The sequence below is a fragment of the Thalia democratica genome, chromosome 4, assembly GCF_965202585.1.
Source record: "Thalia democratica chromosome 4, ktThaDemo2.hap1.1, whole genome shotgun sequence".
NCBI lineage: Eukaryota > Metazoa > Chordata > Thaliacea > Salpida > Salpidae > Thalia > Thalia democratica.
Genome location: NC_139168.1, coordinates 44,952,224 through 44,969,221, shown reverse-complemented (window position 1 = coordinate 44,969,221; position 16,998 = coordinate 44,952,224). Strand labels below are relative to the sequence as shown.

The window sequence follows — 16,998 nt, the reverse complement described above, 5'->3', positions numbered from 1 at the left end:
ACCTTTATCAATTTGGGTTATAATTAATTTAAATTCAAAGCTACTAAATTATATTTGTTTGATGTAATGACTGTAATATTTTGTTTTATTTTATAATATTTACTTCGTAGTAACATACTTGATTACTTTACTCTAAAGTTATATAAAACATTCTTACATATAAATGGTTTAATTTTCAAGCATTTTCTACATGTTTAAATTTTTATTAAGTTTCAAAACTTTCACAAAAATACACACAGATTATACCTGTTTTCATATGAATTTTAGCTAAAAAAACATTAAAAGCTTTAAATTTATTAAACTTTATAAAGGTATATTTTATTTCCTTCTTTTAATTTTAGTTTAATTGAAGAAAAAATGACAAATGTCGCAAAAAAAAGTTTCTTTTCGTTTGTAAAAACAGTTTTTTTATTAAATGTAAAATTTTAGAAGTAAATAAACTTTTACTAACAAACTTTGTTTGCTTTTTTCGATACTAATATTAATTTTCTGTATCCATTCCTCAACAAAATTTTCACAGTATTTAATAAGTTCAGTTGATAAATTTTTTGATCTTCGACTATCAACAGTTTCTAAATCTTCAAATATTCTATCACTTGGAGATTTTAAAATCTATGTTTTTAAATAAATTATCAAAAACTAAGATTATTTAAAATACATTTAACTAAAATTTATACCATTTCATTTTAAAAGTTGTATTTTATTCAGACATTATGTTTTAAACATCAATTTTAAAACAACATTTTTGAAAAATATTTCTATATAAAACAAAAAGAATTCTATCTACTTTTTCCCGTTTTACTACTTTTTCATTGTTAGAAATTTCTTCAAGAACTAATCCAGTTTTTTCAAGATATCTATTTTTGTCTTGACATTTAGCTCTACCATAAACTTCAGTTTCTTTTCGTAGCTTAGGGACTACTGTCTAGAAAAAAGAAAGTAAATTAGTATTCAGTAATTTGTTGTATTTTGTGTGTTTAAAGTATTATACTTAGCATTTTACGTTTATAGCCGATTAGACATTACTTAAAACATTAAGTTTACTATTTAATTGTAGCTATATTTATCTGCACATTAAATTAAAGTTTATAAAAAATTCTCTCTATACTATAACTACCACTTACATTTGTAAACAAGGCAGCTAAATGTTGTATAGCTTTGATTTTTATTTCACTAGAGAACACATGCTTGTGAATGTTCAATTGGGTAATTTTAACTTTTAATTCCTTATGCCAAAAGCATCGAGATACAATTTTTTCAAAATCAAAGTTCTTCAAAAATAAAAATATAAGTTGTTTTTTTCTTGGAGTTTATATGAACACAGTATAAAAATTGTTAGTAAGTATTCGCTAAAGTATTTTTTTGAACTGCTTATTTAATTAACCAATAAATATTTTAAAAAGTTTTTATGTTATCAATAAATTAGAATGGTTGTAGCCCCTAAAGTAGTTAAACATTTTTAGTAAAAAAAGATAATGGTTTTTATTTTCAGCTTTAAATCTATTGAACTTGCATTAATGTTTAAGCTATTAAGTTTAATAAATTTCATGTTGTAACAAAACCTTTTTTTGGTAAAAACACACTTCTATCAATGAACCTTTATATTAAAAGGTCTAAAACAGAAAGTTATTAAATTTTAAGTTAAATATTATTTTAAAAATTTTATCTTTACAAATTTATATAAATTAAAACTTTATTGTTTGGTAGTTCAAGTAAACTAATTTTGAAATATAATAAATGATGACATAATAAACTTCAAACAATGTAGTAAATACATTATAACAATAAAGGCTTATAATATGACTTAAGCCTAAAAAATTTGAACAGCAATATAATAATACATATATTAACACCAAAAAACTTAAAAAACAATAATTAAAAAAAATCATACAAAACTAGACTAAAGAATTTAAAAAACACTTTAAATGATCTAAATGATAAAGTTTTGTAAACTAAACATAACTTAGTGTCTATTAGTGTTTTTAAAACAATTTTTGGTAGTTAAAATATATATGTCTTAAAAAGAGTGTAATTACTTACACATAGGTCTTGTAAGTTTTCTGTAATTTCTAAATCGCTTATTTCAAAAGATGGCTTTGAACTGTCTTTTAGTGCATAAACAAAAAGTTTTTCTTCAACTTCGCTTGTTATAAAGTTATTGATAATGTTTAAAGTTTCACTCCTCAAAAACAACTTTTCCAATACACGAAAGCTAAAATTATTTTAACATTAAACTTTAAATTATCTTTTTTATAAATTAATTTGTAAAAGCGGTTGTTCAAAAAATACTTCTTAAAAAGTACTAAACCTTAAAAACTTGTTTTTAAGTGATACTTTTCAACAACCAAATTAATAATAATTTTAATCTGAACCAAAAAAATATTAAATACCTTTCATTATTGTTTATTCTAAATGTTTCTTGAATTTTATTCGCCAACCACCAATGTCGTTCGTCCATCTTAGTTCAATTTAAATTAAAAAGCATATTAAAACTTTTAAATATCAAGTGTTTGAATACTCTATAGCAACCTTTGCATGCTTGAGTTGATACAACTAGCCAAAGTGTCCTTTTTTATGTTCTTCCGACATTATTCAATACTGCACCATTGTTTTTAAAGTTAAACACAAATATTAAACTTTAAAAAATATTGCAACTATAATTTTGTTTATGTATAAGCTACGTAATGAAAATCATACTTATTTTTTAAATAAGGTGATTAATTTTCACAAAACTTTAAATTAGTAAAATATTTTTTATATAATCATAATAAAAATTTGTTTAAATCAAGTAAAATATAAACTATAATCAGGCTTTTTGTACCTTGCACCAAGGAAAACTTAAGACTTTAAACTCAATTTCATCCTAGCAACTGCACTAAAAGCACGGAATTACAATTTTAAGCTGTTACAAATAGTTTACTTAAACTAGAAGTTAGCACAATGCAAAACTTATTAGTAATCCAGTAGGCATCTAGAATAAAGAACTACTAAAACATTTTTTATTAATACTTTCTAAATTGATAGTAGTTGTATATGCTTATTTTATAAGTCTGATGTCTTTTCCAATGATGACAAATCAAAAAATATTTAATATTAACTGTCAAATTTATTTACAAAAATATCTTGGTAAATACCTATAAAACAAATTAAAGAAGTTTACAATTTTGTGGTATTAAATCTAACAAAGTGAACTTTTTGAGTTTGTACTTTATTTTGTTGGCTATTAATCATGATAAAATAAAGTACATTTAAAGATTTTAAACTTTCTTATTTATTTGTTGACGAATAAAAGCAATTCATAATTTCAATTCTTTATTAAAATAGATACAATAAGGTTTCATAATTTTAAAGTATGTATATTGTAAATCATAAAACTTTAAGCCTAACGGCATAGTCGATTTTAGCTGATAGCAGATTTGTGACTATTGATGTTGTTATTAAAGTAGTTTTTTAACTAAAATAATATATGCTAACCTTTAATAAAAAAAAGAATTACTTACAACTCTTAATAACTTTGATAAATTTTTATATTCAGTGGTCTTCAACCTTTTAAAAACTGTACAAACTAAGTTACTGAATAACAAGTTCTGGTCACGCACACTAACCTAACGAAAACAATAAACACTATGTTTTTATGCTTTGAGTAATTTAGTAAATTTATAAATAATATTGTAACTTGTTTTAAATTAAACAATTTAAAGTTCTCGACTTAAATGTCTTTAAGGAGACTTTTATCTAATACTTATCTTAACAGTTTATTACTAACAAAACAATGTTTCACTCCTATATGCAAGTATAGGAGAGAAACATTGTTTTGTTAGTAATAAACTGTTAAAATAAATATTAGATATTTATAACTACTAATAAAAACTATTTATTTATTTCAATACAACTTATTTTAACAAAAAGACTAAACAAACCTAGTTAAAAAGTTATTTAAGTTATGTAAAATTATTTCTTTGCACACTACTATGCGGGTACACCACAACTCAAGTTTTTAATTTTTGTTCTTAATAGCTAAATAATATTTTTCTAAATAAATAAAATACGTATGTAGGTCTAATTGATACCTACAGGTTTTTTATCTTTTTGAAGAGTTTTAAAAAATTTTTGAGATATGGCTGATATAAGTTTAAAGGTATAAAATTTTAGTAATATGAGATTTTTCTTTTATTTATGTTTTTTAAGTTTTTTATTTGCTATCATAATCTTAATTATTATAGTTACATCCGCTTTTTTTTAACGGTACTTACAGTATTTTTTTTATGTGCTTTGTTGCTACTTTATAAGATATGATCTCATAATTTTTTTTAAGAATTTGAGTTGTCGGAATTTGAATTTTCATGTAACCCTACTGTGCACAAGTACACATCGTGAAAACGACTGCTTTAATATATTTACAACTAAACAAATAGCAATTTTAAGAGCTATCAAATTAAAGTTGTGAAATAGCAATGTTTAGTAAAACAATTAGTTTTTAAAACTTGACCTTTTATTAAGGAGCATAATACAAATTTAATCAATCAAAAATTTCAACAAAGCAATATTTCTTTCTACGGCGATCGTCATTTAAATTACTTCTGAATAATAAATTAAATATAAAGGAATTTATTAAGGCTAAACTTAAGTTTATAAGGTTTATTATATAAACAAATAATAAATTAGATTAAAAAATAACGAAAAACTGGACACTAGTTAATAAAAAACACATTATGAACTATAAAAAGCATAAATACTTATTACTAAATTAAAATTGTGAGTATTTACTTTTAATCACTATAAAAAAATTAGAATATTTAAGAGTGAAGAAATTTTCTTTAAACTAGAACAAAATCAAACATTTAAGTTTTGAGACTATTACTAATATAAACAAAAAGTTTATTTTAGTTTTAATCCAAAGACTATAAAATAGGAAAACGGGTCAAATATGCACAAAGACACTTATGCACGAAGGGTAACTTATGCACGAGGGGTCACTTTTGCACGAAGACATTTTCGCACGAAGGGTTATTTTTGCACGAGAGTAAAAAAAAAATAATAGTTTAAAAGCATTATAGAAAAAAAACAAGAAAAAAATTTTTTAAAGAATAATTTACCGACCGAGGTTAAGGGTTAGGGGTAACAGTGATAGTAAAAATAATGATAAAAAAAACTGATAAAAATTTTTAATTTAAAAAATAACAAAAATAAATAAATGAAAGTAAGTTATTAAAAAAACGAAAAATAAAGTTATCGACCGAGGGTAAGGGTTAGGGGTAACATTGATAGTAAAATTATAAAATAAAAAACAAACAATAACTAGTAAATTAATAATGAAAACAATAAAACAATAGAAAAAAAGTAGTAATAATAAAATTAGTTAAAACAAAAAATAATAAAAAAAATTACTGACCGAGGGTAAGGGTTAGGGGTAACAGTGATAGTAAAAATAAAAAATAAAAATTCTTTAAATTAATAAAAAACTAAATAAAAAAAAATTAATAAAAACTTGTAAAAATAAATTCAATCCGTGCAAAAGCGTCTTCGTGCAAAAATGACCCTTCATGCAAAAGTGTCCCTTCGTGCATATTTGACTCCTACCCATAAAACATTAGAAAGGCACACAGTATTAAAAATTATTATAGATATAGAAACGTAAAAGAAAAACTAAAAGTTTCTTTGAGTGAAAACAAAATTTGATAAAAAACTTTTAAACATATAGTTAAAAGTTTTAATATCATAAACTGCAAAACCACTTGTTGTTACAGATTGGTACAAAGTTTTATTTAAATTAAATTAAATAATCATAAATTAAGGTAGAGAATTTTTTTTTATTTAACATTTATTAAGTGTGGTTGCTTTAGAGTTTAGAGTAAGTAACTATAGACTTAATTACTTAATAGTTTTTAAATCAATAAGTAAATATATCTTATGTTTTATTAGTTTGTTTAGTTATTTTAATGATAATAAAAAAATACAACAGCTAATGCGTACCGTTTTGATGTAAGACTGCTTAATGTTATTTCATGTAAACGATAAAGTTACTTTTATTAGTATTTTAAACAAAAAAGTATGCTTAATAAAATAAAAGTAGCATTTATTGACCTATTCATTTTCCTTAACAGTTAATTTATTTAAGATAATTTACATTACAACGGTCTTAGGGCGTGAGATAGATAGCTAAAAAGTGTTGACGGAACCTGCTAACCTGCGAACTTGGTACGCACTTCCTAGGTACGAACTGCCGGTAATTGTACGCACATTTTAGTCAGAAAACGCTGCGTTCAAAATTCTTTTTTTTTTTTACTTAAACCAAACCCTAAAAGTAGTTATACAAAAGTATTGAATTTTAAAATACATCATTTTGTATTAGTTTTATATAAATTTGAAGTAAAATTAAAGAGAAAATAAGTTATAAACTTTATAATTGTTAACATTTAAAACAAACATATTCCAGTTTAATAACGAAACAAAATAACTAACAGGGAAATCTAAATTTGCATATCCCATGTTTGAAATATAGGAATAAAAATACTTAAAAACTATACAAAATTTCGATAAACTAAAATAATGAAAAAAGCAATTGAAAAAGAAATATAAAAACAGTATTAAAAAAAATCTAGATTAATAAAACAATAAACAGTGCAGTTAATATTTACATACTCCATTATAGATTTTGCTAAAATATTAATTTTTTATTTTTAAGGCTTAAAAAATATTCATAATAGGCTTAATGTAGGTAATTAAAAACCAAAATTTCCTAGGTACGCACAGCTGGTTGGGTACGCACTTTTGCACTGTGTCAAAAATGCTTACCTAGTTGGCAGTTTACTCTATTTAAAAACTTCTATATATATTTTACCATTACTACTCAAGTAGATAATTATAATTCTCACTCAGGTAGTTTTTCTAATCCCGTGAAAATAATTCAAAATTTTCGTCACTTTTTTATTTATTTATTATTTTCTATACAGAAAGTTATAAATTATAGTCCCTTCTTTTCAAACCTCAATATACTTAAACCAAATTTAAAATCACTGTTGTTTTTAACGTTATAATTGCAAATTGCAGCAAAGTCCTTATGGCACCTGTCAAAACTTTGGTGTTATTTTTGTTGTGCAAACATTGCTCATACAGCAAATTGCAACCGTTATTTTAAAATTGTCGCTATATTTCAAGGAATCAAAGTTAAAACTTTTTTTTTATACAATTTTATTTATTTGTTTACATGAAGAAAGTTTACGAATATTTTTTAACACGTTATTTTCATTATTGATAAAGATTTAAATAAAAATAATGAGTGGAGGTTGTTCGTCACAGTTCACATCTGTTGAAGATTCAATCAACGATTTTGTTCCAGAACCTCACAAGGCTGAAGTTTTTCGAATTTTATATGGAAAGCAGAGCAGGTTCATTCTCTTTTACGTTTTAAATATTTTGCTCAAGTTAAAACTCTGCTCAAACAAAAAAGATTAGATGACTATCTGCTCAGAAAAAAAATATTTAAAAAAAGTTATTCAAAACTAATTGTTATTTAAACATCTAAAAGTTGCTGAAAGTAATAATTACATGTTTAGTTTTTGTTTTAAGTAGTAGCAATAGTAAAGAAAAGTAGAAAACAAACTTATGTAGTACTTTAAATATTCAACATCTTCTTAATCTTTGTGGCATGAGATTTTTACAAGTTTATTGATCAGTTTTTATTAAAAAAAAATTAAATACTAAAGAAAATCTAAACTTAAATGATAAAACTTTAAACTACTAATTTATCAAACTGATATACAAATATAACTAAAAAATTAAAATTGTCCCAGCTTTTCTAAGCAGTCTAGTACTAAATTTGATAATCTAAAGTTTAAATTAAACGCATTTTTTAATATAGCTTAAACTTCAACTTGTGCCTTAAACTAATTAAAACGTACTAATAGTTACAATTTGAAAAATTTGATTGTATACACGAAAGTAAGGCTTTTAAAATGCTCAAAAACAGTTAAGCTTATTCGGTAATCAAATTTTTAGACATAATTTTTTAATTTTACTTTTGATATTTAATATGAAAAGGCTACAGTTTTAATTTTAACAAATTACGTTCAAGCATAGCTGAGTTTAAATAGACTATTTGTACAAACTTTTAGTAAACTATAGGGTGTTAAAAAACTTATAAAAAACGCATTAAACTATTAATGTTTAAATGATTAAAAAATTTAAGCTTACGCTAAACAACCTTGTAAAAACTTGATCAAAAATTGTTTTCAGTAAAATTCTTAAGTTCTAAATAGTTTGTTGTGGTTTAAGTTCTGATGATTTTCAAACTTTTCTATACTTTTTTTATGAAAACTAATAACTGTTGAATAAATTTTTATATTGTTGAAGTAGTAAAAGCAATTTTTTAATGCAATATTGTAATAAGAAGGTATTTATAACGACTTTTTTTATAATAAGAGAGTCTATTTAGTTAGTTTGTTCTAATCTAGAACTATACTTTTTAAAACTAAACACCTCTTACAAATGCTTACTAAAAAAATAAAGTACTATGATTACTTTTAAAGGGAGCTTGAAATATCAGAAAAATCTAAAGAAGTTTCAGGCCAACAAAACTTTGAAATTCAGGCATGGAGCATGCCAGGATGCGAGGACAACGAAAGAAGAGTTAAAGTTGGATTGATACAAAACAAAATTGTTTTACCGACAACCTCACCTGTTAATGATCAGGTTTCATTTCATTGATATTTCAAAAATATACAAGTATTTTAGAAGAAGACTTATGCATATATAACCACACAGTAAATGTTTTATACGCAAATTACTGACTAACGGCGTCTCGCTGTCCATAAAGTCTAAAACGTTCTACGTAGTGAAAAAACTTATGTAAGAAATAACCATGCAAAGAAACAGTGTGTAAAACTTGTACTAAGTACTTATAAAAATATACTTATAGATAAGAACAGCATATAACTGTTTGACTAAAATCAGTTGTTTAAAGTAAAAACTAAATTAATTAAATGGTAACCTATGAAAAAAAATAGAAAAAAAAAGATCTAATACTATAATATTTAATTAGTTGTAGGACTATTCAGTAGCATTGATATTATTAAAAGCTTATTATTTATAAAAGTAATTATATTTTTTCAATATGATTATAATTATTTTCAATAAACTGTCTATTTTTATGTTTAGGGAAATACGTGAATTCAAAAGAAAATGCTGTACAAAAAAAGTTTTTTTTTTTCAGACATTTTTTTTTTCTCAAAATCTTTATAGTCTTGCGTTCTCTCACCTTATGTTTAATATTAAAGTTAAACAATAAAATAAAGTGTAAAAAACTAGCTATACGATGATACTAATCATATTGCAGATCAATGCTATCCACTCCAGAGTCGAGACTATAATTAATACCGCTGCTGAGTCTGGAGTAAACATTATTTGTCTTCAAGAAGCATGGAGTTAATTGAATTATATTTATATTAAATAATAGTGATATAACTTTACAAAAGTGTTTGTTACCATTTAATACCTTTATTTATATAGAGTACATACTAAAATATTAAGAAACTATTTTTCAGACCACCTAAACATTTTTATATAACAAAAAATACTTTAATTTTGTACACGATTCTAAATTTGTTTAACTGTTTTTTCTAATAAAATTCTCTATTCAAAAAATTTTTGAAGATCTATTTTGTACAAATATTTTAGTTTAACGATATGCTGTGAAATTCCATTTTAAGCTGTACAAGTAATAAACTAGTATAACTAAGTACTGTAAATAAAAAAAACTAAGTTACCAGAAAAACTAACATTGACATTAAAAATATGAATTTACAAGCTGTTTTTTAATATCGATTTAAGTTGGTTTAAGGCGTAATTAACTGTATAAAACATTATTTTTTTGTATTTAAGTATGTTTACTGAAATTTCTTAATAACTTTAAGTTTAGTTTAAAAAACTTAAATTTTATATCAAAATTTTTTAAATTTATTGTTAAGTACATTTGTTTCTTAAATGTTTCCAAAATTTAAAACTATCTTCTAAAAACAAGCTATGCCGTTTGCATTTTGTACAAGAGAAAAACACCCATGGTGTGATTTCGCTGAATCTGCTGAAAATGGAATTACAACGAAGTTTTGTCAGAAGGTTAGAATTTTTGAACAAATATTTAATTTACTCGGTTATAAACAAGTTTTTAAACGCTTGCATCAATGTAAATTGAAATTAGTAACAGTAACCTTATCAAATTAGAACTTATTAAAAAGACTCATAAATACTAACATAGAACAATCGCATTAAACTTTTTTTTTCAGTTAGCTCGTAAACACAATATGGTGATAGTTTCTCCAATTTTGGAGCGAGACGAGGAACACGGTGGAACTTTGTGGAACACAGCAGTTGTAATTTCAAACACTGGGCAAGTTCTTGGAAAATCGCGAAAGAACCATATTCCGAGAATAGGCGACTTTAATGAAGTAATAATTCCTTCTCAATGATTTTAAAAGACTAAGAATTTATTTCTTGAGTCATCTTGTAATATTTATACTTAAACAACAAGTTATTAATCATTATTAATTAACAAGTGTGATTGTTTTAAAGTATTTGTTTTCAAAAATAACATTCTTATTGTATCTTTGAAACACTAAATTAATCAAAATTTCAAATTTTATTATTATAAAAGTATCTGTTTTATAACTTTGTCTGTAATAATAATATTAAAATAAAACAAGTTCAACAGATAGTTGAACATCATTAATTTCTACAACTGACTTGTATATCATACATTGATATTGTTCTTAATTAACAGTCTACATACTACATGGAAGGAAACACAGGTCATAGAGTTTTTCAAACTGCTTTCGGTAGAATAGGAGTGAACATTTGTTATGGAAGGCATCACCCTTTAAACTGGTATGTTTAAGCTGTTAAATTATATTAAAAAGTATCAATTTTCTTAAAGGTAAAATAAAGTCAAGATATTTAAACCAAAAGCTGTAGGAGAGATAGTAAATACATGAAAACTTCAGTTTTTAAAGGTTTTTACTTCATGATTTATAATTTAAAATCTTAAGATTAGATCAAATTTTCCCGTACTCATCTATTTAATTTCCAACTTTACAAATTAAAAAAATAAAAGTCGACCCGTTTATAATTTTTTTTGGCAATATATTTTAAATGGAACTCTATATTGTAAAATGTACAATTATTGTACTATTTAAGTATTTATAGTAGTATTCTACAAAACCGCTTAATTTTAACACATAGAAAATTAGTTTTAATTATTTTCAAAAATCTAAAAACTGTTTAGTATAACCCGACTACTATAATTTTTTAGTTTTGAAAAGTCAATATTCGTTGAAAAAGTTGCTCGCGGGCCTCAATTATTTATAATATTTACAGCGATCAATATAAAAATAATAGTTTAAACCAAAATATATTAAAATAACCAAAAACTGAGCACTAATAACTAGTATTTTTTTTATATTAAGAGTCTATTTTAAATATTTATCTTTGAAACTTTTATTTTCTTTGATATGTTTTTAACTGATAATTACATCGCGGACCGTAGATTAACTTTGGATATATTTTTAAAACGTTTTTATAAAAACTATTAATAAATAGTTAGTTTAATTTACTCGTAAAACTATACTTTTTAATATAAAAGAAACAAGTTCCTGGATATAAAACTGAATTTAGTTTTTATGCCGTTATTCGATTTATACATTGAGCTTAATTCCTTAAACGTATGATTTTCTCTCTACTAGCTTTTGCAGGTTTCGTAAAAATTTTCATCTGGTATGCAAATAAAAATCATAAATAGTCATAAAGTATAAATATATCTTTTTCATTTATGTAAATTTTAATTTACTTATACTCAATTGCCCAAATATGAACACATATTTAGAAATATGTTTAACAGAAGAACTTCGTTAGACACATTAAGTCTTACAAAATTGGATCGAGATTCTATAAATTAAGCAATCTTAACACCGTATATTACAATAGAATATTTTACAAATTTATTGTTGGACCATAAACAATAAGTATTTTTGTATAATTTATGACTCTTACAGTTTTGTCACATTTATGTTTCTTTGTAAATACAACTGATTTTTAAATTAGTTAATTTATTCTTTTCGCAAATTAAGCTAACTGATTTTTACCAAAAAAAACTTTAGTCGAAAGATAAAAAATATAAACTATATACTGGTGTTAGATATTTTATCTTTATTTTTTGCAGAATAGTTTCATACGTGTCAGTTGTTTTACTAAACCACTTCTTTAAAAGGACTTTTTAACACTAAAATGAAATATTTTGTAATATAAAACGAGTTAGCAAAACCGGTCCAGTTCTAGATCAGAGTTTTATAGTAATATTAAGTATGTGCACGAGCACTGCACAGAAAACGCGTAGAAATTATATTACGAAGCACAGAAGTTTTAAAAACTAAGAAAAATGTTTTTAAAGTATTTTCACACACTATTCTATATATATTTTAACTCTATTTTTCTGACTCTTCTCAATAGATTAAACACAATTTAACTATAATGCAAAAACTTATACTCTAAAACGTATACTTTTTATAGTTTAGTGAGCACATAATTTTTCTCTATTTCTTCCTTGGCACACTTTTTTCTTTTAATTAGGAAACAACTGTTATCTACTTATCTTAAAACCAGTTTATGTAGAAACAAGTTTTCATTATCAAACTTATAGTTTTCATATATGGATCTTAAGATAAATTTGTTTTAAAAGAATAAAAAGTTCCAGTTCCAAACTCTTTAACATTTTTTAAGGAAGTATGTTGTATAAAAGGTTGCCAATATTACTAAATTAGTATATATTTCAAGTTCAACGTTTGAACTTATAACTAAATTAATTAACATTTTTACTAGTCAATTATAAAAATGATATTTAAAACTAAAAATTTTTTAGAAAGCTCTTTTCTAGTTGGAAAAAAGTATTTATAGTTAACAAACTTACTGAACGTTATCTAAATATATCTCGAATTATTTATAGCTAAGTTTTTACACTTATTTTTTATTTAAGATATGATTATTCTTCCTGGACAAGACGTTAAAAAGTATCCGTGGTGTGCTACTCGATAACCAAAAGGTTCTTCGTGCACCAGGTCCTAAGACTAAATATTTTGAGCGTTTTTTTTTTATGTCGTTGAGTAAACTAGATAAACACTCCAAAATATAAACAGGCTAATGTATGGATTAAACGGAGCAGAAATAGTTTTCAATCCATCCGCTACAGTGGGAAGCTTGTCTGAACCAATGTGGGGAATAGAAGCTAGATGCGCCGCAATTGCTAACCATTACTTCACGTGCAGCATAAATAGAGTTGGAACTGTCAGTAACTAACTTCAACTACTAGATAAATCTAAATTGATTAATTAAACAATGGTAGAAAATACAAAAGACTAGTTTCGAACTTATTTGTTATTTCAAACCGTCTAAAAACTTATACTACATTAATTTTAACAAACGATACAGATTTTTTATGAATTTAACTAGATCCTAACAAAAATAAGAAATAAAAAACTTTCTATTTACATAAAGGCTTAGTTTGGACTACTTTAGATTTTTTGGTTGTATTTTTAACTGTACTAATTAAATACTTTTTTTGAGATTTCATTGTTTTACATAGATCATTAGTTTATCAAAAGGTAACAAAATTTTTGTTACAATAATATCTTTGATAAAAAGCTGTTCTGAATTAAAATAGTTTTTACAAGAATGTAGTTTGTAATTTATAAATCAAATGACTATCAAGTAACTCTTTTATCATATTTTTTTATTTTATGCAAACTATGTTCCAGTAGTTTGAAAATAAACTTGTTAGTTTCAGTTTGTTAACTTCAGTACAAAGTATATAAGACTGTTTACATAACTCATTTTAACTAATAGATGACCTCATAATCGATTAAAAAATGGGTTTTACATTAATCAAAGTTTGTTGTTTATAAAAACAGTTAATAAAACTGATAGAATGAAACTTTTAGACTTGTAAAAATGTTGTCCTTGTCTTAACTCACCTCTTCATAGTCTAAATATATGCTTCTCGGCTATTGTAAAAATTCCTTTAAACAAAACTAAATATGTAATTGATATGTAATTGAAATGAAATTTGAATTTATCTATTAGTTTTTTTATTATAGTCACAGTAAAAGTTGTTTCTTTAAAGACTATTTTTGACAAAAACCAAACAGACATTAACTTATTCACTATATTAAAGGAATCATTTGAAAATGAATTCACATCAGCTGACGGATTACCGGCGCACAAAGATTTCGGAGAATTTTACGGATCCTCTTATGTGGCCGCACCAAATGGAGGTCGAACCAAGGGACTTTCCCGGACTAAAGAAGGTTTACTTGTTGCCTCTATCGACCTGAACCAGTGCGAAAGGGTAGCAGACAAATGGTGTTTCAAAGTAATTTTTGTTTAACTTGTGGTTATAAGGTTGTAAAAAGATAAAGACTAAAGTTTCTTAATTTTTAAACTAATATCGTAGAATAACTTTTGATAAAGTTCTTTTTATATATTACAATCAAATTTAATAGTAACTTTATATAAATATTATAAGTAATTTTATTACGAAACTTAATGTATACAAATTTTTAAACTATTGCCGAAAAAGAAAAAGAGTGTAATCCAAATAAAAGAATAATAATAAACTTTAGTTTTTTAACTATCTAAAAAGGTTATCAGACAATATATATCTCACAAGTTTGAAAAAAAGGTTTTTGGGTTACTTAAGTAGCTGTTTTTTAAGAAGTTGCCAAAAGATTTTTTTTTATTGTTGCTTTTTGTTAAAACTAAAAAAGTCTTTGATGTTAAAAATTCCTCAATTTTCTTGTTAGAACTTTATAAGTTAGTTTATAGTAGTAAATATACAATACGCTTCCCACAATATAAGAAACCTAAAAGTTTTATTATGTGTACTAATTATCTAACCTAAAAACTGTATATTAGTAACGAAACTTAGTTTAATAGATAGCTTGTAACAATAAATTGAACTATGCTAAACTAAAGTTCATGAAATTAAAATAATAATTTAGATGACCGGAAGATATGGGGAGTATGGAGAGTCACTTAAAAATTACGCAAGTCATGAATTTAAAAGAAACATCATTAAAGAAACATAATTAACTATTTGAAATATTCTTTTTCACTTTCAATAAAACTTAGTTGTTTTTTAATGACAAATACAAATCACTAAACTGCATAATAACTATTCAAATTATAAATTTAATCGTTTGATAACAAAAGATCCTAGCGAAACAAGTTCACTGGAATATATAATAATAACAAATTATACAGTATCCTTCTTTTATTACACTGACATATGTTTCTGTGTGTTAAACGAGTCAACACACTTCAATTGAGCTCTGTAAAAAAATAAATACTGTAAAGAAATAATAGAAGCTAGAGTAGGTACATACATACATGTGTCATGATACCTGGAGATTCTCTTTATGATGTTTGTTGATACGAAGAGTAGAAGCAACGTTCTAGAACCTATATACCTACTCTAGCTTTTATTCTTTCCTTATAGTATTTATTTTTTACAGAGCTCAGTTAAAGTGTGTTGACTCGTTTAACACACAGAAACATATGTCAGTATAATAAAAGAAGAATACTGTATAAACTGCATAACACTAATAAAATAGGTAATTTATTAGATCTCATTCTTTAAAGTTTGAATTGTTTGTATTTGAACATAAACCATTTTAATAATCTAGTTTAATATCTAGTTAGAAGGTTTTTCCCTAAAATAATTGTTTTAAAGTCGATAGCTTTCTTTGAATGAGTAAGTTTAAGGAGCTGATATACATAATAAAAATTGAATTTTTCTATACATTTTCAATCTAAAAAGTCTTTTTCATGTAAAAATATTCAATGTCACCAACATAAATTACATCAAATACTATAGTTTAAACATTTTGACGTAACGTTCCCTTAAATTTAAATTGAAATGTTTGAAGAGCTTTTTAAAATAAGTGGTTATCTTATTTATTTATACTTTTATTGACAATAAGATACTGGCTTACCTAACATAAACCAGTACTATACTTTAAACATTTGTGTTTATTAAAAAATATTTAGTATATAAAACTTAACAAAATTTTCAATCCCATAAATAGATGAAAAAAAATCATGAAATTAATCTATTTCATACTAGCAATTACTTATTGTTTAATAGTTATTTAATAATTGCTTCAATTTAAAAATGACCTTAGTACATAATATTTTACCACTTTTTTTAAACTATCTTGATATAAAAGATTAATAAATTTAAATTAATAAAACTAATACATTGAGTTCTACCTTATTTGAAGCGAAATAAAATCATTTATAAAAGAAGTTAAGATTAAGTAATAGTTAAATTTTGAATTATAAAAGGTCACAAAATGTTATGATTTTTTTTAAGTATGTACATCTATATATTTTTGTATTTTATTTTTAGTTTAAGTCGGTGTATAAAGAAAAATGTTTCTTACAGCGATTTTTAGACCTTTTGTTTAATAAGAGCATTAAAAGATAATTAAAAAAAAAAAATTTCTAATTAGTTTAAAGGAAACTATTTTTAACAGCAAAAAACTTGCTTACTCAGAAATACTTTTAAAATATTAATCAGCTTACTTTAATTTTTAAAATGTGTTTTAACACTTCTTACAAAAAAAAATTAGTGCAATGTAGTAATTTTAACTCAGATCAATCAAACTCAATTCACTACATAAAAAATATCTTAAATATAGGAATGTGAATTTATATCCACCAACTTTTAAACATACAACCATTAGTGTTAAATTTCTGTTTTTATGTTTAATTCTGATAGATTTCTTTATTGACTAAACAAAGTATTTTGAAGTTTATTAACTGTTTGGCAATTAAATTTAATAATATTTACTGAAATACAACTTCTGGTTTGATTATTACAGGGACAGTATACTTTTAGAAAAAATAGCCAATATCTTATACATACAGGGGTCGGGAAATTTGGGTCAATGAAAGGTA

At 24.0% G+C, this 16,998-nt stretch overlaps 1 protein-coding gene and 1 long non-coding RNA gene across 2 annotated transcripts; one reads left to right on the top strand and one right to left on the bottom strand.

Annotated features, from left to right (window-relative positions):
• Positions 1–499: 499 nt before the first annotated feature.
• Positions 500–2,175, bottom strand: LOC145834745 (uncharacterized). Its single transcript, XR_014369790.1, has 4 exons — positions 2,041–2,175; positions 1,125–1,271; positions 788–925; positions 500–612 (listed from the first exon to the last, which is right to left on the bottom strand). It is a non-coding gene; the product is annotated as an uncharacterized LOC145834745 (long non-coding RNA).
• A 5,074-nt stretch (positions 2,176–7,249) lies between these two features.
• On the top strand, positions 7,250–15,215 carry LOC145833741 (beta-ureidopropionase-like). Its single transcript, XM_082940900.1, has 9 exons — positions 7,250–7,388; positions 8,529–8,691; positions 9,335–9,422; positions 10,019–10,113; positions 10,281–10,442; positions 10,775–10,878; positions 13,179–13,326; positions 14,213–14,410; positions 15,039–15,215. Exons 1-9 carry the CDS (start codon positions 7,276–7,278, stop codon positions 15,123–15,125), a joined length of 1,158 nt encoding a protein of 385 aa, XP_082797026.1. The 5' UTR covers positions 7,250–7,275; the 3' UTR covers positions 15,126–15,215.
• The last annotated feature ends 1,783 nt before the right edge of the window (positions 15,216–16,998 follow it).